Genomic DNA, 17,865 nt, shown 5'->3' with positions numbered 1-17,865 from the left:
AACAAAAAGTACCAAGTGAGCCTGGGATGAATAAAAAAAAAAAAATCCCATTGTGAGAATCTTATACAAGAAAACTTTCTTCTACAAGTCTGGAAATAGCTGTACCTCCGTGACCTACCAATCCTGGCCTCTAAGTGGGGACAGAGGACACCGTGGCTGCCTGTGACCTGGCGTCCTGATGATTTTTGTTGATTGCAAAGTTTACCAATCACAGTGCAGGGTGCTGGCACGTTTCTTTTGCTGCTATGATGAGCTAGGAACCAGATCCATGGGTTTCTGCCTGTGCCTCCAGGCCATCCTTGGGCAGAGTCAGGGAAGATCCTTGGGTCTTCTTGGCATTTGGAGAGCATCTGGGAGCTCTGGGTGGGCACTTGCTGGCTAGCAGCATAGGAGAGCCACTCCCTTGTCCTAGCAGCTGTTGAAGCCACATCCTGCAGGGATCCACAGAGGGTTTTTCATGAATGCTCACCTGTAGGCCCCATGGGACCCACCAGGAGACTAGCACACAGTCCGTGCCTCAGAAGGTGGAAAGGAGGAAGGGCCTCGATCAACACAGGTAAAGCAGGAGGAAACCAGGCCACTGAGGTTGGTGTCCTCAGGGCTGTAATGTGAAGACCCATGATGGCCCTGGATGGGAGGACTGTGAGGAGCTAAGACCCTTCTCCACCCAGATCTCCTGACTGCCTCGTCCTCCCTCTGCCAGAGCTCATCTGCCCTCCCGCTCCAGGCTAAACCACCTACCTCCCCACAAGCGTTACCTGGATGCAGTGTGGGTTTGGGAGGTGAGAAAAACGGGGTCCCACATGCGCTCATGCCCAGGCCGGGTTCGCTCTCAGGACCTCGTCCCCCCATTCGCTGTCCCCTCTACCAGCCTGTGAGCTTCGCTGCGGCAAGAGAGTGCTTTCCCTCTCTGTACAAGCAGTGCCTGGCACTGGCACTCTCAGACAGAAGGACGGATAGATGGACACACTGAATAAGAGCTGAACAAAAGGATTTTTCAAAGTCCACCCCTCCTGCAGCCACCGCCTGTAAAGGAATCACTTTCTATTTGAAGGCAGAACGGATGCACAGTTGGGTGTAGATGAATATTGTGCCTTTTATGCAAAACTGGATGGAGAAGCCTCTGGCCTGATGGGTGCGCACAGGGAGGAGGGTCCGGGGCCTTCCTACCGTCAGAGGCAACAGGCGAGTGAGAGCTGTGAGGAAGGCCATGAGCGGAAGCCATCCACGGCTCTTCCTGATAGAAGAAAGGCTCCAGGGCAAGATAGGTTGCTTTTTAGCTGAGGCTTGGGATGCCCCGGGTAGGTGAGAAAGGGGTCCTATAACTTCCTTAACAGACCTCCCCTTTCCTTGTTGACATTTGGAGATTTTCATTCACCAAACTGGAGTCGGGTTGTGGATGTTCTCCTCCTATATTCCACTGTTTTGATCCATTCTCCTTAGTAATATTCCTTAACAAGGAATTCCTTGTTAAGCTTTTGATCACAACTTTCACTTTTTGGTTCCAGTTATTGGCCCAGTAAGACAAAGGCAGAAAGGGGAAGAGGTTCATCTTCTCATCATAGACACCTAGAGCAGGGGCAGCAAGCTTTCTAAAGGAAACAGCCAGATAGTAAATAATCTAGACTTTGCAGCCAGGTGGTATCTGCCACAGTGACTCAGCTCCACCCTGCAGTGTCAGAGCAGCTGGAGACAGCAGTGAATGGTGGGCGTGGCTGGCTGCCAATAAAACTTTATTCACAAAAGCAGAACACTGGGCCAGATCCAACCTATGGGTGAGAATTAAATATCCAGCAGCAAATTTGGAACTCCTGCGGGAGCAGGTGGCTTGTGGGCAGCAGTGGAGGGGAGTTTTGGCCTCCATCTTCAGCGGCGAGCAAGCAGTTCCCCTCACCAGCTGAGAGTACTGAAGTTATGTGGGCAGAAAACATGGCCGCTGCCTCTCCCAGGACAGACCCCCTTGCTGGGGCTCCCCGGCCACTGCCCTCCCCGAGAGGGAGATCGAGAGGCACGCGGGGCCTCTGGCTGCACAAGCTGCTTGCTCCTCTTTGCAGAACCAAGCAGAAGAATCAGGCCATAGATGTTTTATTCTAGAGTTTTCTTTGGGAAGCAAGTTCATGAGGGTCTGATTTACACCCTGTGTAATGGAGTGGTAGTGAGTGATGAATAATGCATGCTCGTTTCACTGCTCCTTGGGTGATGACAACGTTTTCTGGACTTATATTAAAAATTTAAATGAGATGTTTCTTCTTGGGGTCTTCGTCTGTTCCATAGTGTCAAAGAAAGAGACTCGGAGCCCCCGTACAGCCTGCCAACCCCCAGACCCTCTTTTTTCCTTTTTAGTAATCCCAGCAGGAAACTCATATGGCCTGGTTCCCAGCCACTGCTTAGGGGCCCCATTAAAATGCAGTGGAGGAGTCTCTAGTGTCTGATTACAACCTGGCGATTTAGAATCGGGGAACCGTGGCCACAGCACTGCAGCCAGAGCTGACACCAGGCTTCCAACCAGGGGAGGCTGGAATTTGATGAAACACATCGCCGTCACAGATGACAGCCCAGTCTTTACTGACTAGCAGCTCCAGGGCTGTGTGCCATTCACCTGTGAGATCTGTGATAGGGAGAGAGATGCCGGAGCAGTGGAGCTTGCCTGGATCCAGGGCACTGCACAGTCAGGCTGAGCTCCAGCCCTGACCTCAGTGCAGAGGGCCCCCGCAGCTCCGTGCACCCAGGGAGCAGCATCAGCGCACATGCTGTCACTTCACTGTTTGCTTGTGCTAAGTGCCATCAGACAGGCCGCCATCCCTACCTATAGCCCTGCCAGCCGACCCTGCACTACTGGGCTCGTGTGAAATGCTCACAGGCTGTGTTGTTGCGCATCCTGCCCAAGGGAGGGATTGCTGGAGTTATTGTTCTGTAGGGTCAGTGACTCAGAGAACTGGGCCACTGCATTGTCGGCCAGCTCCTTTGGAACATGTGTGTCCACTTGCCCAGGCCAAATCCTGGCAGGTGTCCATTATGGAGCCTTTTAAAAAGACTGTGGTACAAACCTACTTTATTATAATCGGAGCCCTTTCCTGGGCATGGGCTGCTAGGCGCAACTTCGTGGCAGACAGGGCTGCACTTAGCTTTGAAGTCGGAGCAGAGATTTCCATTGGGTGATCTTGGAGATAGGATGAACATCTGTCTGAGGGCTGTGTCCCCAATTATTTTTACTTAAAGGCACCTGGAGCTCTTTCTCTTTTCTTGTTTTTATCACTGGCTGACTCCCTCACTCCTGCCAAGTCTTTACTAATCCCTTAATGCCTAGAATCATTTAAAATTAAGCCATTAAAAATCAAAGCAGCATCAGAGAGGTGGCTCGTGGTTAGGAGGAAGCCAGGCCTGGGTCCAGGGCCAAGCACCATGGTTGGAGCTGGAGGCAAGGAGCCCTCAAGTCCCTGGTGTCACAGTCAGCAACTCTCAACCTCGTTATGAATACTTCAGGGGAGAGGCGCCATTGGTTGGGGGCTGAAAGTGCATCCAGGCAGTGCTGCAGCTCAGGCTTTGCAGAATGCTGGCCATGTGGAAGCCTGTGCCTTTACTCAGGAGTTCCTGATTATAGTCATTTAAAGGAGAGGCCCCTTTCCCTGCAGTTAGTTCCTGCCAGGGTTAGCAGTGGCTGCTCTTCTCTGCCCCTCAGCAGGCCTCGTGTTCTTGGGAGTCGCATTCTGTACAGCTGGGCCTATGGCCCCCAGTAGTGTGCTGCTGAGCCCGTCAGTGGGAGGACCCCGACCCCCTCCCACATTGGCCACCAGCAAATTGCTGCTCGTTTGCATCTGTAGCAACAGAGACCAGATTCAGAGGACAGACTGACTCCATCAGCATCAGGAAGCCACCACCAGTGTGCCACTCACTTCTTTGTACTTTTAGTTTTTATATCCCTGAGGGCAGAGCCCAGCCCAGCGTTGCCTCCTACACAGCAGGATGTCCTTTGGCACCCCTGGCTCTGGGCACCACACCACACATCCATGCTAAGAGGGGTGGTCACACGGGAGCCATGCTCAGCCATGTCAGTTTTAGGCATTCTTCATCTTGACCTTTGGGAAAAAGCATTTCCACACATCTGACCTCTCTCTGCTCCTCATTCCAGCTCTAAGTAATAGCTTACTGTTAAATCCCACATAGTTGCTTGGAGCTTTTGCCGTATCAAGTGTCAGCTGAAGGCCAGGATTCCAGTGAAGCCACCAGAATGTCTCCCTCCTGCTGTCCTTAGGGACAGCCTGTGTCAGGGTGGCCAAGGCCCCAGACCCCTGAACGGGCCCTGTGGCAGCTCCCACTGTCCACGCCTCAGGTTCCTTGGCTGGACCCTCCCGAGCCTCCTGACACCCAACCCTGTGGGTTGCTTTACGTTGGACTCACACAGGGCAGTTGGTGGATGCTGGCACAGATGGGATGGTGAGCCTTCGGCCGCCGTGGTCCACGATGCGTGTGCTCCGCACAGTGTGCACTCTCAGCCTAGCCTTCAGCCTCTGCCCAGCAGACAAAACACAGTCTCCTTGGTCTCTCCCGGCCAAACACATTGCCCCCCTTTCATTGGAGTATGGCTTGAGCAGCTCCAGGACATTGGGAGGTGGAGATCCAAGTGCCGGGGCAGGCTCCAGGCAGGCCACCCTCCCAGTGTGGCCCCACCGTGGCTCTGGCTGTGCTTTGCTTGTGCTATGCTGGTTTGGGACAGCTTGGCTGTTTCTGGAGCATTTATCTGAGCAGGACAGCAGACATGGTAACAAGAGCAGGACCAGTGCGTGCCTATCATCTTAGGTATCCAGTCTTCCCGCTGCTGCAGAGCAGAGTGCCCAGTGCCTGGGAGCACAGAACTGCCAGCCCAACCCCTGCTGGTGCTGCAGGGTCACCCCTGCCCTTTGTCAGCTCCCAGGATCCCCTGACAAAGATGGCACATGGGGGATCGAGAAAGATACGTGCTTACCGTCAGCCAGACCTCAAGTGTTAACTCTGTTATTCTTCTCATATCACTGTGGAAATGTTTCAGGAAACCACTGTCACTTGATATTAAAGTGTAGATTAAAAAATAATAAAATTATCCCAAAAGGCAACTCCCCAAAGGAGCAAAGTTATGGTTTGGTATGTAAGTTTCCTGACTTTTTGCCATGAAAATGCATGTGTCACTGTCAGAAATTAGATAAGCCTTCATATGCAAGGCTCTCACCTCCATTTGCACTCTGCACACCCTACATGGCCCTCCAGGCCTGTCCATGGAGACCACAGCACAGGCGGCGGTGGGGCATTCTGTGTCCTCGTCAGCCTGCCAGCCCCACACCGTGGGACATTTTAGGTTGCTTCAGGAGTGCCGGTTTTTCATATCGTAAACAATGCCGCTGCGAAATCCTTACCTGTACCTCCATTCTGACTTGTCTGATTATCATTATTTTATATATATATTTTTTGAGATAGAGTCTTGCTCTGTCGCCCAGGCTAGAGTGCAGTGGCATAATCTCAGCTCACTGCAACCTCTGCCTCCTGGGTTCAAGTGATTCTCCTGCCTCAGCCTCCCAAGTAACTGGGATTACAGGTGCCCGCCACAATGCCCAGCTAATTTTTGTATTTTTAATAGAGACAGGGTTTCACCATGTTGGCCAGGCTGGTCTTGAACTCCTGACCTCAAGTGATCTGCCTGCCTTGGCCTCCCAAAGTTCTGGGATTACAGGCGTGAGCCACCGCCCAGGCCTGTCTGATTATTTTAGGATTCATTCTTAACAGGAAACTGCTGGGGCTACAGGCATTTTTTCCTTCTCTGTCTCTGTCTATCTGTCTCTTTCTGTCTCTGTGTCTTCCTGTCTGTCTCTCCCCGTCTAGACTGGAGAACAGCTTTGTCTACAAGCCCAAATCACCAGGACCTGGGGCTGTGTGAGAACTTCTCTGGCCTCCACATTCCCCTCCCTATTCTGTGCACTGGGGCAGCACCCCTGCCCCCACCAGGCCTCCACACAGAATAGACATGCCATGAGGGCCATGCCTTGTCGGACCTGAGTTTGCAGACTTCTCTGTTACTAACTATGGCAGAACGGGACAGAAACCAGGGGACTGTGGGTCCACTGGCCCCAGCCAGGAGTGAGGGCTTTCCCTGCAGGAAGCACACTGGGGTCTTCCACGTCCCATGAGTGGGATCAAGAGGTGTAACCCGCCTCCAGTGGTCCAGCCGGGGCAGTCACCTGCCCCAGGAAGCGCCTGTGCATGTCAGCATTCCCAAGACTGGTGGGTCCTTCTAGGTCCTTGGCATCCTTGGCCATTCCACAGCGTGCAGCTCAATGGACAATGACATTCCCTCTGAAGCACCGTCTCCCCTGGGCTGTGGGTCTCCTTCTGTTTCTCGGGCTGCCCCATCTTGGCCTCCTTCAAGGCCCTCTTCTGGGTGGTGTCCCACAGGCGGGGCCGGGGCATGCTCCCTCCTCACTGTCTCCCAGGCCACTTCACCATCTACCCTGTTGGCTTCAGGACGACGATCATGAGCCTTTGTTGAGGGCCTATTCTGTGTACTTAGAGTGACTGCTTTATAGACTATGGATTGTCTCACTTCATACTCCAGCTGTCTAGACCCTGCAAGCCGCCACAACCCCATCTTCTCATGTCTTGGGGACTCTGTCCTCCACTGCTTGATTTCTGTAGTCTTGGGAGCTATTGATTCAGATTTCATCTGGTTTTTCAGCTTTTTCAGGCAGGAGGGTAAACCTGGCCCCTGTTACCGTCATGGTCGGAGCACAAGTTCATGACCCTCAATGGACACGATGAGAGATCGGAGGCTCACAGACACCATCTTGGCTACGGTCACAAACACAAGTCACACACCTGGGAGCTAAGGGCTTTGCTACAAGACTGCATTGCCTCATAGATCAGCTATACATACATGACCCCAGATCTGCTGCCCAGGCCAGTCCCCTCTGAGCTCCTGGTTGGCATTACCAGCACCCTCATCATCCACACTGAGACATCTCCAGGCACACCAGACCCTGCGTGTCCAGCACTGAGCCCATGGCCTCTGTGGTCTCTTGTTCCTGTCTCTCCAACAGCATCTCCATCTGGCCAAGGCTGGAAACTCGGCCCATGCTCCTCCCTCAACGTCCTTCAGACCTAATCTTGTTGGTGGAGAAGGGAATGATGGCCCCCACACATGTCCAAGTGCTGATCCCAGAGCCTGAGAATGTGTCACCTCATGTGGCAAATGGGAAAAGACCCTGAGATGGAGATGCTCCTGGATCACCTGGGCCACCGCAGCCACAAAGGCCCTGCTGAGAGGGAAGCAGAGGCCAGAGTCAGGGAAGGGGATGGGGTGGTGGAAGCAGAGGCGAGAGAGAGGAAGACGCGGCACTGCTGGCCTTAAAGTGGAGGGCACCAAGGAACGTGGGCAGCCTCTAGAAGCTGCAAAGGCAGGGAATGGAGTCTCCTCCAGACTCCCAGAGGGAACACAGCCCTGCCACACTTTGATTTTAGAACTTCTGACTTCAAGACCTTTTGTGTGATTGTAAGCCCCTGAGTCTGTGGCTGTTTGTTTCAGCAGCTGTGATGAACTAACACCATGGTGTGGCTAAGCACGTGGCCTCTGCACAGGCTGCCTGAGTTCAAAATACCCATCTGCAGGCTTGCGAAGGTTGAAAGCATTGTTCCAGGGGAAGTGCTCAGAGCTGGGCCCAGCCATGGTAGACTCTGCACAGGGCGAGTGCTACCATTACAGATGGTACAGTTGTGGCTGCTGTTCCTACTAACAGCCCCCTGAGCACGTCCAGACCCCCTCCTGGCCATCTGCCGGTGCAGGCTGGGCTCCCTCGCACTTCCTGATGGGTTCCCTGCAAAGCTGCAGGTCCTGGCCTGTGGTTGCCTTCTCCCTGCCTGTCTTCCAGGGACTCCGTGCCCTCAGACTGAAGACCAGAACCCTCTCAGGAGGCCCCGCACAGCCTGTCCTCATCCCATGGGGATACTGCCCCCTTTGCCTCCAAACCGTCACTTCATGTGGCCTCCCACCTTAGCCAGCCTGGGCTCCTCTAGGCCCACCACCCACCCTCACCACCTCCCTGCTGTGGCTTGAATGTCCCCTCTGAAATTCATGTTGAAATTTAATCCCCTAGGCACAGCACGGAGAGGTGGGGCCTTTAAAAGGCAATTAGGTCACGAGGGCAAGGCTGAATAATCACTCATGGATTCCTGGATTCATGGGAGCGGGGCTGGTGGCTTTCTAAGAGAAAGAAGCAGGACCTGAGCCAGCACGCTCAGCCCCCTTGTCATGTGATGCTCTGCAGAGTCCCCACCAGCAAGAAGGCTGTCACCAAGTGGCCATGTGGCATTGCACTTCTCAGTCTCCAGAACTATAAGAAATAAATTCCTTTTCATTATAAATTACCCAATTTTAGGTATTCTGTCGTGAGCAAAACTAAACTGACTAAGACATTCCCTAACAAGCCTGCCTCATGCCTTTCGAAGCCCTCCCAGCCACGCCCAGCCCAGGTTGGGTACCTGCGTAAGGGGCCTATGCATGCTGAACTTCCTAGGGCTGCTGCATGCTTAGAATTACGTGTCCAGGCGGGGTGCAGTGGCTCACGCCTGTAATCCCAGCACTTTGGGAGGCTGAGGAGGGCAGATCACCTGAGGTCAGGAGTTCAAGACTAGCCTGGACAACATAGTGAAACCCCCGTTTCTACTAAAAATACAAAATACCGGCTCACTGCAACCTCCGCCTCCTGAGTTCAAGCAATTTTCCTGCCTCAGCCTCCCCAGTAGCTGGGATTACAGGTGTATGCCCTCAAGCCTGGCTAATTTTTGTATTTTTAGTAGAGACAGGATTTCATCACATCATATTGACCAGGCTGATCTCAAACTCCTGACTTCATGATCTGCCCACCTCAGCCTCCCAAAATGCTGGGATTACAGGTGTGAGCCACTGCACTGGATATCGTGCCACTGCACTCCAGCCTGGGTGACAGAGCAAGACTCTGTCTCAAAACAACAACAACAACAAACAAAATATTAGCCAGGGGTGGTAGTGTGCACCTGTAATCTCAGCTACTCAGGAGGCTAAAGCGGGAGAATCGCTTGAGCCCGGAAGCAGAGGTTGCAGTGAGCCGAGATCGCGCCACTGCGCTCCAGCCTGGGCTACAGAGTGAGACTTCATCTCAAAAAAAAAAAAAAAAAAAAAAAAAGAATTATATGTCCAGTGCTTGGCCACCTGGATTGCAAGCCCCACACAGTCACAGGCCATGGTGTTCCCCATGGGGGCCCAGGGCCAGTTCTGACTGCCAGGTCATCGAGTGGCAGTGCGTCGAGCCTGTTGTCCCTGTGTTAGAACTGATTGGTAACTATTTGAATGGGTGAGTGAATGACCCTAAGATCCTGCCCACACATTTCTTCAGGACCACAAGGAGACCTGTGGACAGTGCAGAAAGCAGCACAGGGACACCCTCTCCTCTGTGCAGATGCCTGGGGCTGGCCCAGGGCCTAGTGGAGAGTGAGATGGCAGCTTCTCCTTCTCCCTCCCTTGGGGTGTCTCTGCCCTCATACTCGCCCTCCAGCCCCACCTACACCTCCATGGATGGTGACTCATGATCCAGACCGGCTCTGGGGAGTTCTCTAGAAGGAAAGTGATCCTGGCATTGTTGGGGACACCTCCTCTTCCCTGTCTTCCTTCATGGAGAGGGCAGGTGTCCCGGGCAGACAGAAGACCCTGGAATCCATCCGTGGGAAGGAATGCCTCTTTCCAGCCCCGTTCCCACACGGCGCTCAGCCTTTCCTGCTTCCGCATGTGGCTGAGGGACGAGGTCCATGAGGGGCTGCCCTCTGGACACGTGGCTCTCTCAGGAGCCTTTGAAAATCGAAGGTTTTTCTCACAGCGTCTGCGTTGCAATGGAAGTCATTTGAGACTTGGAGTTACCCTAGAGACACGAAGGGAGTCTCTCGGTTGCACCCGCTCATTCTGCCAGGCGCACTGGGTTTAAACAGGAGGAAGAAATCGGTTCTGACTTTGTGGACGCTGCCCATGTAGCGTGGTTTCATCGCTGGTCGGGGAGGGCTGTAGCCACTCAGGGAAGGGCAGGTAGGTGGCTGGCAGCATGCAGAGGTTATCAGCTAAGCAAGGCCAGAACTGGTCAGTGAGTGATGAGAAAGCTAAGAAGCTTCTTGCTCCTAAGCTAAGAAGGTGGTGTGAGGCCAGTCTGGGGGCAGGGCTGACTGCCTGCCTAGGGAAACTTCCAGGTGGCTCTCCCTCCCATCTGTGTGGTCTCTGCTTCTAGCCTTTTGCTCACCTGAGGACACACACTGGGGACACAGGCACCTTCCGCATTCAGAGCCAGGCAGCCCCCTCACTCTGCCAAACCTGCCTTTGGCCGAGGTACCTACAGCCTGGCCCTGTCCTCTGCTCCAGTTTCTGCTGGGACCCCTATTCTGCCCCTCATCAGGCCTACACGGGATCCTCGAGGAAGGGAGGAGACCCCAGGCTCCCTCCTTGAAGGGGGGTGGACCCCTTCCTCCTCCAGGCTCCCTCCTTGAAGGGAGGTGGACCCCTTCCTCCTCCAGGCTCCCCGACAGCCCCTCTAATGGAGTGTCCTGAAGCTTCCAGAGCAGTACCACAAACTAGGTGGCTAAAAGCAACAGAAAGTTGCTCTCTCACAGCTCTAGAGGTCAGAAGCCCCGAGTCAAGGTGTGGGCAGGTTTGGTTCCTCCTGAGGCTGAGGGGAGTCTGTTCCGGGGCTCGTTCCTGGCTTTAGTGGCTGCCGGCATCCTCAGCACCCCTCGGCTTGTGGACGCATCACTCTCGTCTCTGCTCCATCCTTGCATGGGCTTCCTTCCCCTCCACATCCCGGTCCTCCTTCCCTGTCTTGTAAGGATGCTCGTCATTGGATTTGGGGCCCACTCTAATCAAGGATGATCTATTCTCAGGATCCTTACCTCATATCTGCAAAGACCCCTATTCCAGATAAGACCACAAGCACTGGTGCCAGGGCTGGGACTCGGATAGATCTTTGAGAGGGACAGAGGTCAGACCCCTCTGCCATTGAATGCCTCTGAACAGGAAGACAGAACACTGTCCTAGGGAAGGCCAGGGCAGGGCGAGCAAGCTGGGTCATAGGGGGACCTGGGGGCAGCGCTGCCCTGCACGGGCTGGGGCTAAGGATTCTCCATGTAGGAGTTCCCTTGGCAAGACCATGGTGCCACCCAGATTCCTCCCTCGGCCCCCCCACCGCCCCCGGAGAGCACAGCACACCCCTGATGCTGACTGTTCCTCGGGTCATCTCCTTGCTTAAAAAACCCTTGAAGCTTGAAGCACTTTGGGGTCTTGGGGGGAGGGGGCACCCTGTGACTCCCGGTCCTCTTGGCCTGCTGCTCTGTCTGCTGTCATGGGACCAATTTTCTTTAGGGATTAATCTCCAGTTCCTGGGGACGCTCTTTTTAAATAAGCTCTGTTTCATAGCATGAAAGATTTCGTGTGGGTTTTTTTTAAAACAAACACAATAATAATTAATTCAAGGTCTAAGAATAAAGCCGGGTCTAGAACACGGCCTCCCCCCGTCCTGACTATAATGTGATGCTGACCAGCCTAGACGCAGGCCGTAGAAGGCTCCCTGAGCTGCTGGGAAGCGGCTCTTGAAAACCACCTCAGGGCAGGGGTCCTGGGCTGCCAGGCTCCCTCCCATGGTTGGAGAACCATTTTGACAGTCCAGGCAGGCACGGCACTTTGGAGGCCAAACAGCCAGGCAGCTGGCGAAGCACAGGCACCTGTGGATGCAGCCTCACTTTGCATTCCTCTTTCCCTTGGATGGAGTCTCTGTCTCCTCACTCCTGTCCCCTCTTGTCTGTTTCCAGGATGTCTCCTCCTCGGCGGGATCTACCCCCACGGCTGTCCCGCGGGCTGCCTCGGTGTCTGGAGAGCAGGGCACGCCTCCCAAGGTCCAGCTGCCCCTCAACGTGTGAGCTGCCCTTTGTGTCTGTCGGGGTCCCGCACCTGCAGCCCTCCCTCCTGCCTGGGCTGGCCTGTCCACGTGTGGTTTTTGCAGGGTTTTCCCATGTGTTACTAGTTGGCCAGTATAGTTATGTGCAGCTAATAACATCACTGAAGGGAGAGTGTGGAAGACAAAAGTCTAGCAGTTCTTTCTGATGCCATTGTTTCTAGAACATTTCTTCTAAGCAGGGAGGATATTCAGAGTATTCACAATACAGGTCCCAGTCAACAGGAGAGGAGCCAGTCATAGCGTGGAGTAGGCTCTCCATAGCATGGAAGGTCCGAGACGGGGGAGAGGCGGGTGGGAAGCAGGTGTGCAGAGCAGCGGGTAGTCTAGGAGCTTGGGCAGCCACTAGTCACCAACTGCTTGGAAGTGGTTCTGTGTTTCAGCCCCCATCCCAGGGCTGCACCAGCGCATGCCAGCTGCATCTCATCCCCAAATATAACCAGATGAATCAATGCTAGGAAGTGAGATGCTTATCTTGTTTAGAAAATCTGCCCAGTTAAATTATAGCTCTTAACAGATAAGTGCAATTTTAAAATTCCCCATTTAAATCATGCTCTGAAGAATTAGACTCCCTTTTGCTATTGTGTTTGGCAGAGCTCAGTCACTTGGATGACTGTGTTAAGGTGAAGTCTATGAACTTGGCAAACAATATGACAAATACAGAAAGTTCTGTCAATGCAGGATGGGTCAGAGGTCAGAGGGACACTCAGAACCTGTGTTGTTGCAGAACAGCATGTATTTCTTTCTTTTTTTTTGAGATGGAGTCTTGCTCTGTCTCCCAGGCTGGAGTGCAATGGCGCGATCCTGGCTCACTGCAAGCTCCGCCCCCCAGGTTCACGCCATTCTCCTGCCTCAGCCTCCCAAGTAGCTGGGACTACAGGCGCCCACCACCACGCCTGGCTAATTTTTTGTATTTTTAGTAGAGAAGGGGTTTCACCGTGTTAGCCAGGATGGTCTTGATCTCCTGATCTCATGATCCGCCTGCCTCAGCCTCCCAAAGTACTGGGATTACAGGCGTGAGCCACCACACCCGGCCGACCAGGATGTATTTCAAGCAAAAAAGTATTTTGAAGAGCAACTTGCCAAACTTCAAAAGGTCTAGAAGTAGCTCAGCTGCTGGCACATGCTCACCCACCTCTAAGCCCAGTGGAAATGCCAGCCTGTCTTAAGTGGTGGGCAGGAAAACTCCCAATATCCTCCCACTATAATTAACCAGTGTAATGAAAGGAATTTGAAATGTACCTATTTTTTACCTAGCTTCCTGAGCAGGCTACTTCCAGATGCCTTGAGACTGATACTCAAGTTTTCACCAGCACTGGACAAAAGATACTACCTCCATCTCCTGCCATACTCCTAGCTCAGTTCTGGCAGCTTCAGCCAAAGCTGGTGCCAAGGAGGCACATGGGAGGGTGGGGGGTGATGGGTCTGCTCCTCTTGAAGAAATTGGATGCAGGATGCTATCTGAGGAAAGAAACCTGCACCCACAGGGGGATAGCCCTGATGGAGTTTCCCAAATGAGAGGCAGGATGCAGGTCAGATTGCTGAGGCCATGAGTGCTTCAAGGCAAAGCCCAGATGTGTTTGTTTTGGAGTCCCCATGACCAGCTGAATGCCTGTACACAGGCTATCAGTAGCTGCCACTTGTTCTATAAGAGCAAAGACCTCCCCTTCCTGGGTGCAGAGGGCTCCCCAGCTTGAGGCGAGCTCAAGGCTTAGCCACCCAAGAAGGCTGCTCTGTCCTGGAGACCCAAAATGTAACAGTTCCAGTCATGTCACCCCTCAAGAGTTGTGAATGTTCTGGAGGCCTCAACCATGGACAAACCTCCATGTCCTGGATGGCTTCTAAATTTGGTGCAGCTGTGGAGGGACCTCTTCTTCACCCAGTTCCCCTGCCCTGGGGGACAGGGTTGCTGTGACCTCTAGCCCTCCACCTTCTCCCTCTGGGCTTCTCCCCCAGGGGGGGCACTTTCCACTTAGCTTGAGATTTGGGTAAGAGGGAAGGGAAACTTCTGTGTCGGACAACATCCTTCTAAGGATGACAAGGATTTAGGTAGGAATGTGTCTGCAGGTGACACAGTGGTCCTCCATGCAGGAGCTGGATCATGGTCAGCATGACCTGTGACTGGTGATGGTCCATTCCATGTGTGTTCATGGCTGTTATACTGAGTAGCAGTCACATGCCAGGTAACATTACGTACATTACAGCAGTATGCATGATGCATTCTGAAAACATGACATCCTTTATTTTATCCCCAGAGAGGAAAAGATCAGACTGACCTCATCAGTTTATGAGGAAGGGTATTAGCTTGACTGCTCACCTGTCGTCTTTAAGAAGCTAGTATTCCCACACATACCCTACCAGTGGCAAGTACCTGGGATGGGGGTCTGATCTAACCATTCTTCCCAAAATAGCATCTGTAAGTCACATTCAGAAGTCTGAAATTGAACATGAGATGTGCTGTCGTTGCAAAAACAACCACAGCAAACAACAGTGCACTGCTGCCCATTGCGGGTCTGCAGAGAATGATGGTTTGGGGACTCCAGCCAGGGCCCAATGGGGCTGATGTGAAAGTCAGCCATGGAATGACTTCAGGAGACCTCGTTCCTGGTCTTTGTGATTGCATAGCTTTGACCCCTCCAGGCCACGTCATGTGCACTGAAACATGAGCCCTTGAGATTAAGAGGCCTGATCCCGCATGGTCAGCGTGTCGATGGCTGGATGTTGTTCTTGCCCCTTCTTCCAGCATGTGAAAGGCTTCCATGGCATGGATTCCCTAAGGGCTCAGTTGCCCGGAAACACAAGAAGGGTCTCAGTTTGCTCACCCAGTGCATGGAGGCGACTGTGAGTCTGCAGAGACATCTCTCATTCCTGTACCCCCTTTCCACCCCCTTCTGTGTTGGGCTGGGGCTTGTCCGCCATTCCTCTGGCAGACCTGCTGTGATCTGGGGAAGCAGAAATATGAGTGTCTGCTCCTAGAGGCCGTGCTCCTGGGCACAGCCAACCCATCCAGAGGGTCTCAAGGTTGATGAAATGCTGTGAGTAGGTTGCCTCTGATTTGGAAGGGTTGATTCTCACCTCCACTTCTTCATGGGCATCTTAGAGCCACTGCCTGATGTGAAGGACCGGAGGAGGCAGGGAGAGGGCATAGGGCTACCATGCAGGAGCCATCCGAGATGCCCCGTCATCACCTACAGCAATGGAGGAGGTAGGGGAGGAGGATGAAACAGGCATCAGACAGACATGCCTGGGTCTGACTCGGTCCGCGTACCTGCAATCTGAGAGCAGCGCAACTCTTGGCACAGATCCTTGGTCTGGGACTGCATGTCAGCTTGCCATCAGAGAAGGAAACCTCCACAGTCAATGGGTGCAGTTCATTACCTGCAGGGAAAACTAGGTACCCTGTGAGGTGCATGACCACCCAGATGGCACCTGAGGAACCTGGGAGTCCTATCCAGGAGCCCAGAGAGAGACTTAGGGAGAGGAGGGGGTTGGCCTGCAACAGGGAAAGGGAAGCCGAGGGGAATGGTGGCCAGCGGTTTTCATCCTCCCCTGCTGAGGTGCAGACCAGGGTCCCTGGATCTGGTGGTTGACATTGGTCATGTGAGACATGCTCTCTGTCATGGCAGGGATGACCTCGCAGACCTTGCTGTGATCAGGAGTGACCTCCTCATGACCCCACTGCCATTTGTGCGTGTGGTCAAAAGGCCACCAAACCATCCTCAATAACAACAGTCCCCACATTCTAGGACACAGGAAAAGGACTGCTGACCAAACCATGCCAACACAAGACAGGGGCACCTTCCATTCCAAATTCACAGAACAGGCTGGTGCTGCACTCAGCCTGCAATGGACTGAATCAGCGTGAGTTCAAGACAATGAGACTCGGTAAAATAAGTCCCTGCCAGGCCTGGAACGAAGGCCTGGATCAGCAAAATCACCGGGTACTGCCCCCAAGAGGTGTCTCAGAGGCCAGCCATCCAGCTTCCTCTGAATGCTCAGCCTTGTGGTCAGCCTGGCCCCATGGTCAACCCTTCCAGGCATTGGCGGCACCGTCCTCAGGATATTACACAGATGCGACCAAGAATATGAGAGTGAGCCTGAGAACCAGTGGAGGGGTGAGTACTCTTCATCCCCACCCCTGACGCCTGCGCCTCTAGAGAGAGGGCACAGCTGGGACCCCAAGCAGGTGGGGAAACGGAGGAGATGCAAGTGGGAAGAGCAGAGAATTTTATTGAGAGAGTCTCTGGACGACATAGAGCCTGGCAGGCAAAGGTCGGAGACGTCTGGGGCCACTGCAGGGCCGGTTGCAGTGGAGGGAAGGAGATGCGGGCCCCGGTGGTAGCAGCACGTCCCCAGCGGTACCAGCATTGTCTAGGTTGGGTTTCCTGGAGGCAGACCCTGAGATGGGGAGGTTTGTGGGGAGTGCTCTCAGGACACACCTGAGCTGTGGCTGAAGGGAAGCCTCGCTGATCCTCGGGGCTCTGGAGCCGAGACAGCCCTGCAGAGTTTCCCCATTGGAAGTGAGCCAGCGCTGGATTCAGGCTGCCCTTTGAAGGGGCAGTCATGGGTGATGCTGCACCCTGAGGGAGATTCCCAGCGCAGCCACCACAGTGAGTAATCAGCCACTCATCGCCCTTCAGAGGGGACCCAGGCTGGGCATCCCTGGACCCTGTCCAGTGTGGGGCTTCAGCCTCAGAATGCAGCAGAAACACAGGCAAACCTCATTTCATTGCACTTCACTTTGTTGTGCCTCACAGATACTGCAATTTTTTTACAAATTGAAGCTTCGGGGCCACCCAGCATCCACCAAGTCTAGTGGTGCCATTTTTCCAACAGCATGTGCTCACTTCGAGTCTCTGTGTCACATTTTGATAATTCTCATAATATTTCAAACTTTTTCATTATATCTTTATGGTGATGTGATCAGTGATTTGTGGTGTTACTGTTATGGAATTGTTTTGGGCACCATGGACCATGCCCACATAAGACAGAGAACTTACTCGATAAGTGATGTGTATGTTCTGACAGCTCCACGGACCCACCGTTCCCCCATCTCTCTTTCTCTCCCCAAGCCCACCTTTTCCCTGAGACACAACAATATTGAAATCAGGCCATTTAGTAACCCTAAGTGACCTCTAAGTGGTCAAGTGAAAGCTAGAGTCGAACATCTCTCACTTTAAGTCAAAAGTTAGAAATGATTAAGCTTGGCGAGGAAGTCATGTCAAAAGCTGAGATAGGCTGAAACTTGTGCCGAACAGTTATCTAAGTTGTCAGTGAAAAGAAAAGTTATTGAAGGAAATTAAAAGTGCTACTCCAGGAAACACACAAATTATAAGAAAGTGAAACAGCCTAATTGCTGATACGGAGAATGTTTGAGTGGCCTGGATAGAAGATCAAACCAACTGCAACATTCCCTTATGCCAAAGCCTAATCCAGAGCAGACCCTAACTCTCTTTAACTCCATGAATGCTGAGAGAAGTGAGGAAGCTAAAGGAGAAAAGTTTGAAGCTAGCAGAGGTTGGTTCGTGAGGTTTAAAGAAAGAAGCCATCTCTGTAACATAAAAGTACAAGGTAAAGCAGCAAGTGCTGATGGAAAAGCTGAAGCAAGTTATCCAGAAGATCTAGCTAAAATCACTGATGAAGGTGGCGACACTAAACAACAGATTTTCAGTGTAGACAAAACAGCCCTATATTGGACAATGATGCCATCTAGGACTTTCATAGCTAGAGAGGAGACATCAAGGCCTGGCTTCAAAGCTTTAAAGGACAGGCCGACTCTCTTGTTAGGGACTAATGCAGCTGGTGACTTTAAGTAAAGCCAGTGTTCATTTACCATTCCAAGAACCCTAGGGCTCTTAAGAATTATGCTAAATCTACTCTGCCT

The 17,865-nt window shown here is 52.9% G+C and overlaps 1 protein-coding gene across 2 annotated transcripts in view; it reads left to right on the top strand.

Moving 5' to 3' along the window:
• Positions 1–17,865, top strand: part of SH3RF3 (SH3 domain containing ring finger 3) — a 370,552-nt gene that overhangs the window by 272,571 nt on the left and 80,116 nt on the right. For both annotated transcript variants that reach the window (XM_055240629.2, XM_063616653.1), the window contains exon 5: positions 11,839–11,942. In XM_055240629.2, the coding sequence (XP_055096604.1) occupies positions 11,839–11,942 (104 nt within the window). The remainder of the gene's footprint in view (positions 1–11,838; positions 11,943–17,865) is intronic.

The sequence above is a fragment of the Symphalangus syndactylus genome, chromosome 14 (genome assembly GCF_028878055.3).
Source record: "Symphalangus syndactylus isolate Jambi chromosome 14, NHGRI_mSymSyn1-v2.1_pri, whole genome shotgun sequence".
In the NCBI taxonomy this organism is placed as follows: Eukaryota; Metazoa; Chordata; class Mammalia; order Primates; family Hylobatidae; genus Symphalangus; species Symphalangus syndactylus.
The sequence above is the reverse complement of the archived record's forward strand: the minus strand, read 5'-3'. Positions and strand labels throughout refer to the sequence as shown.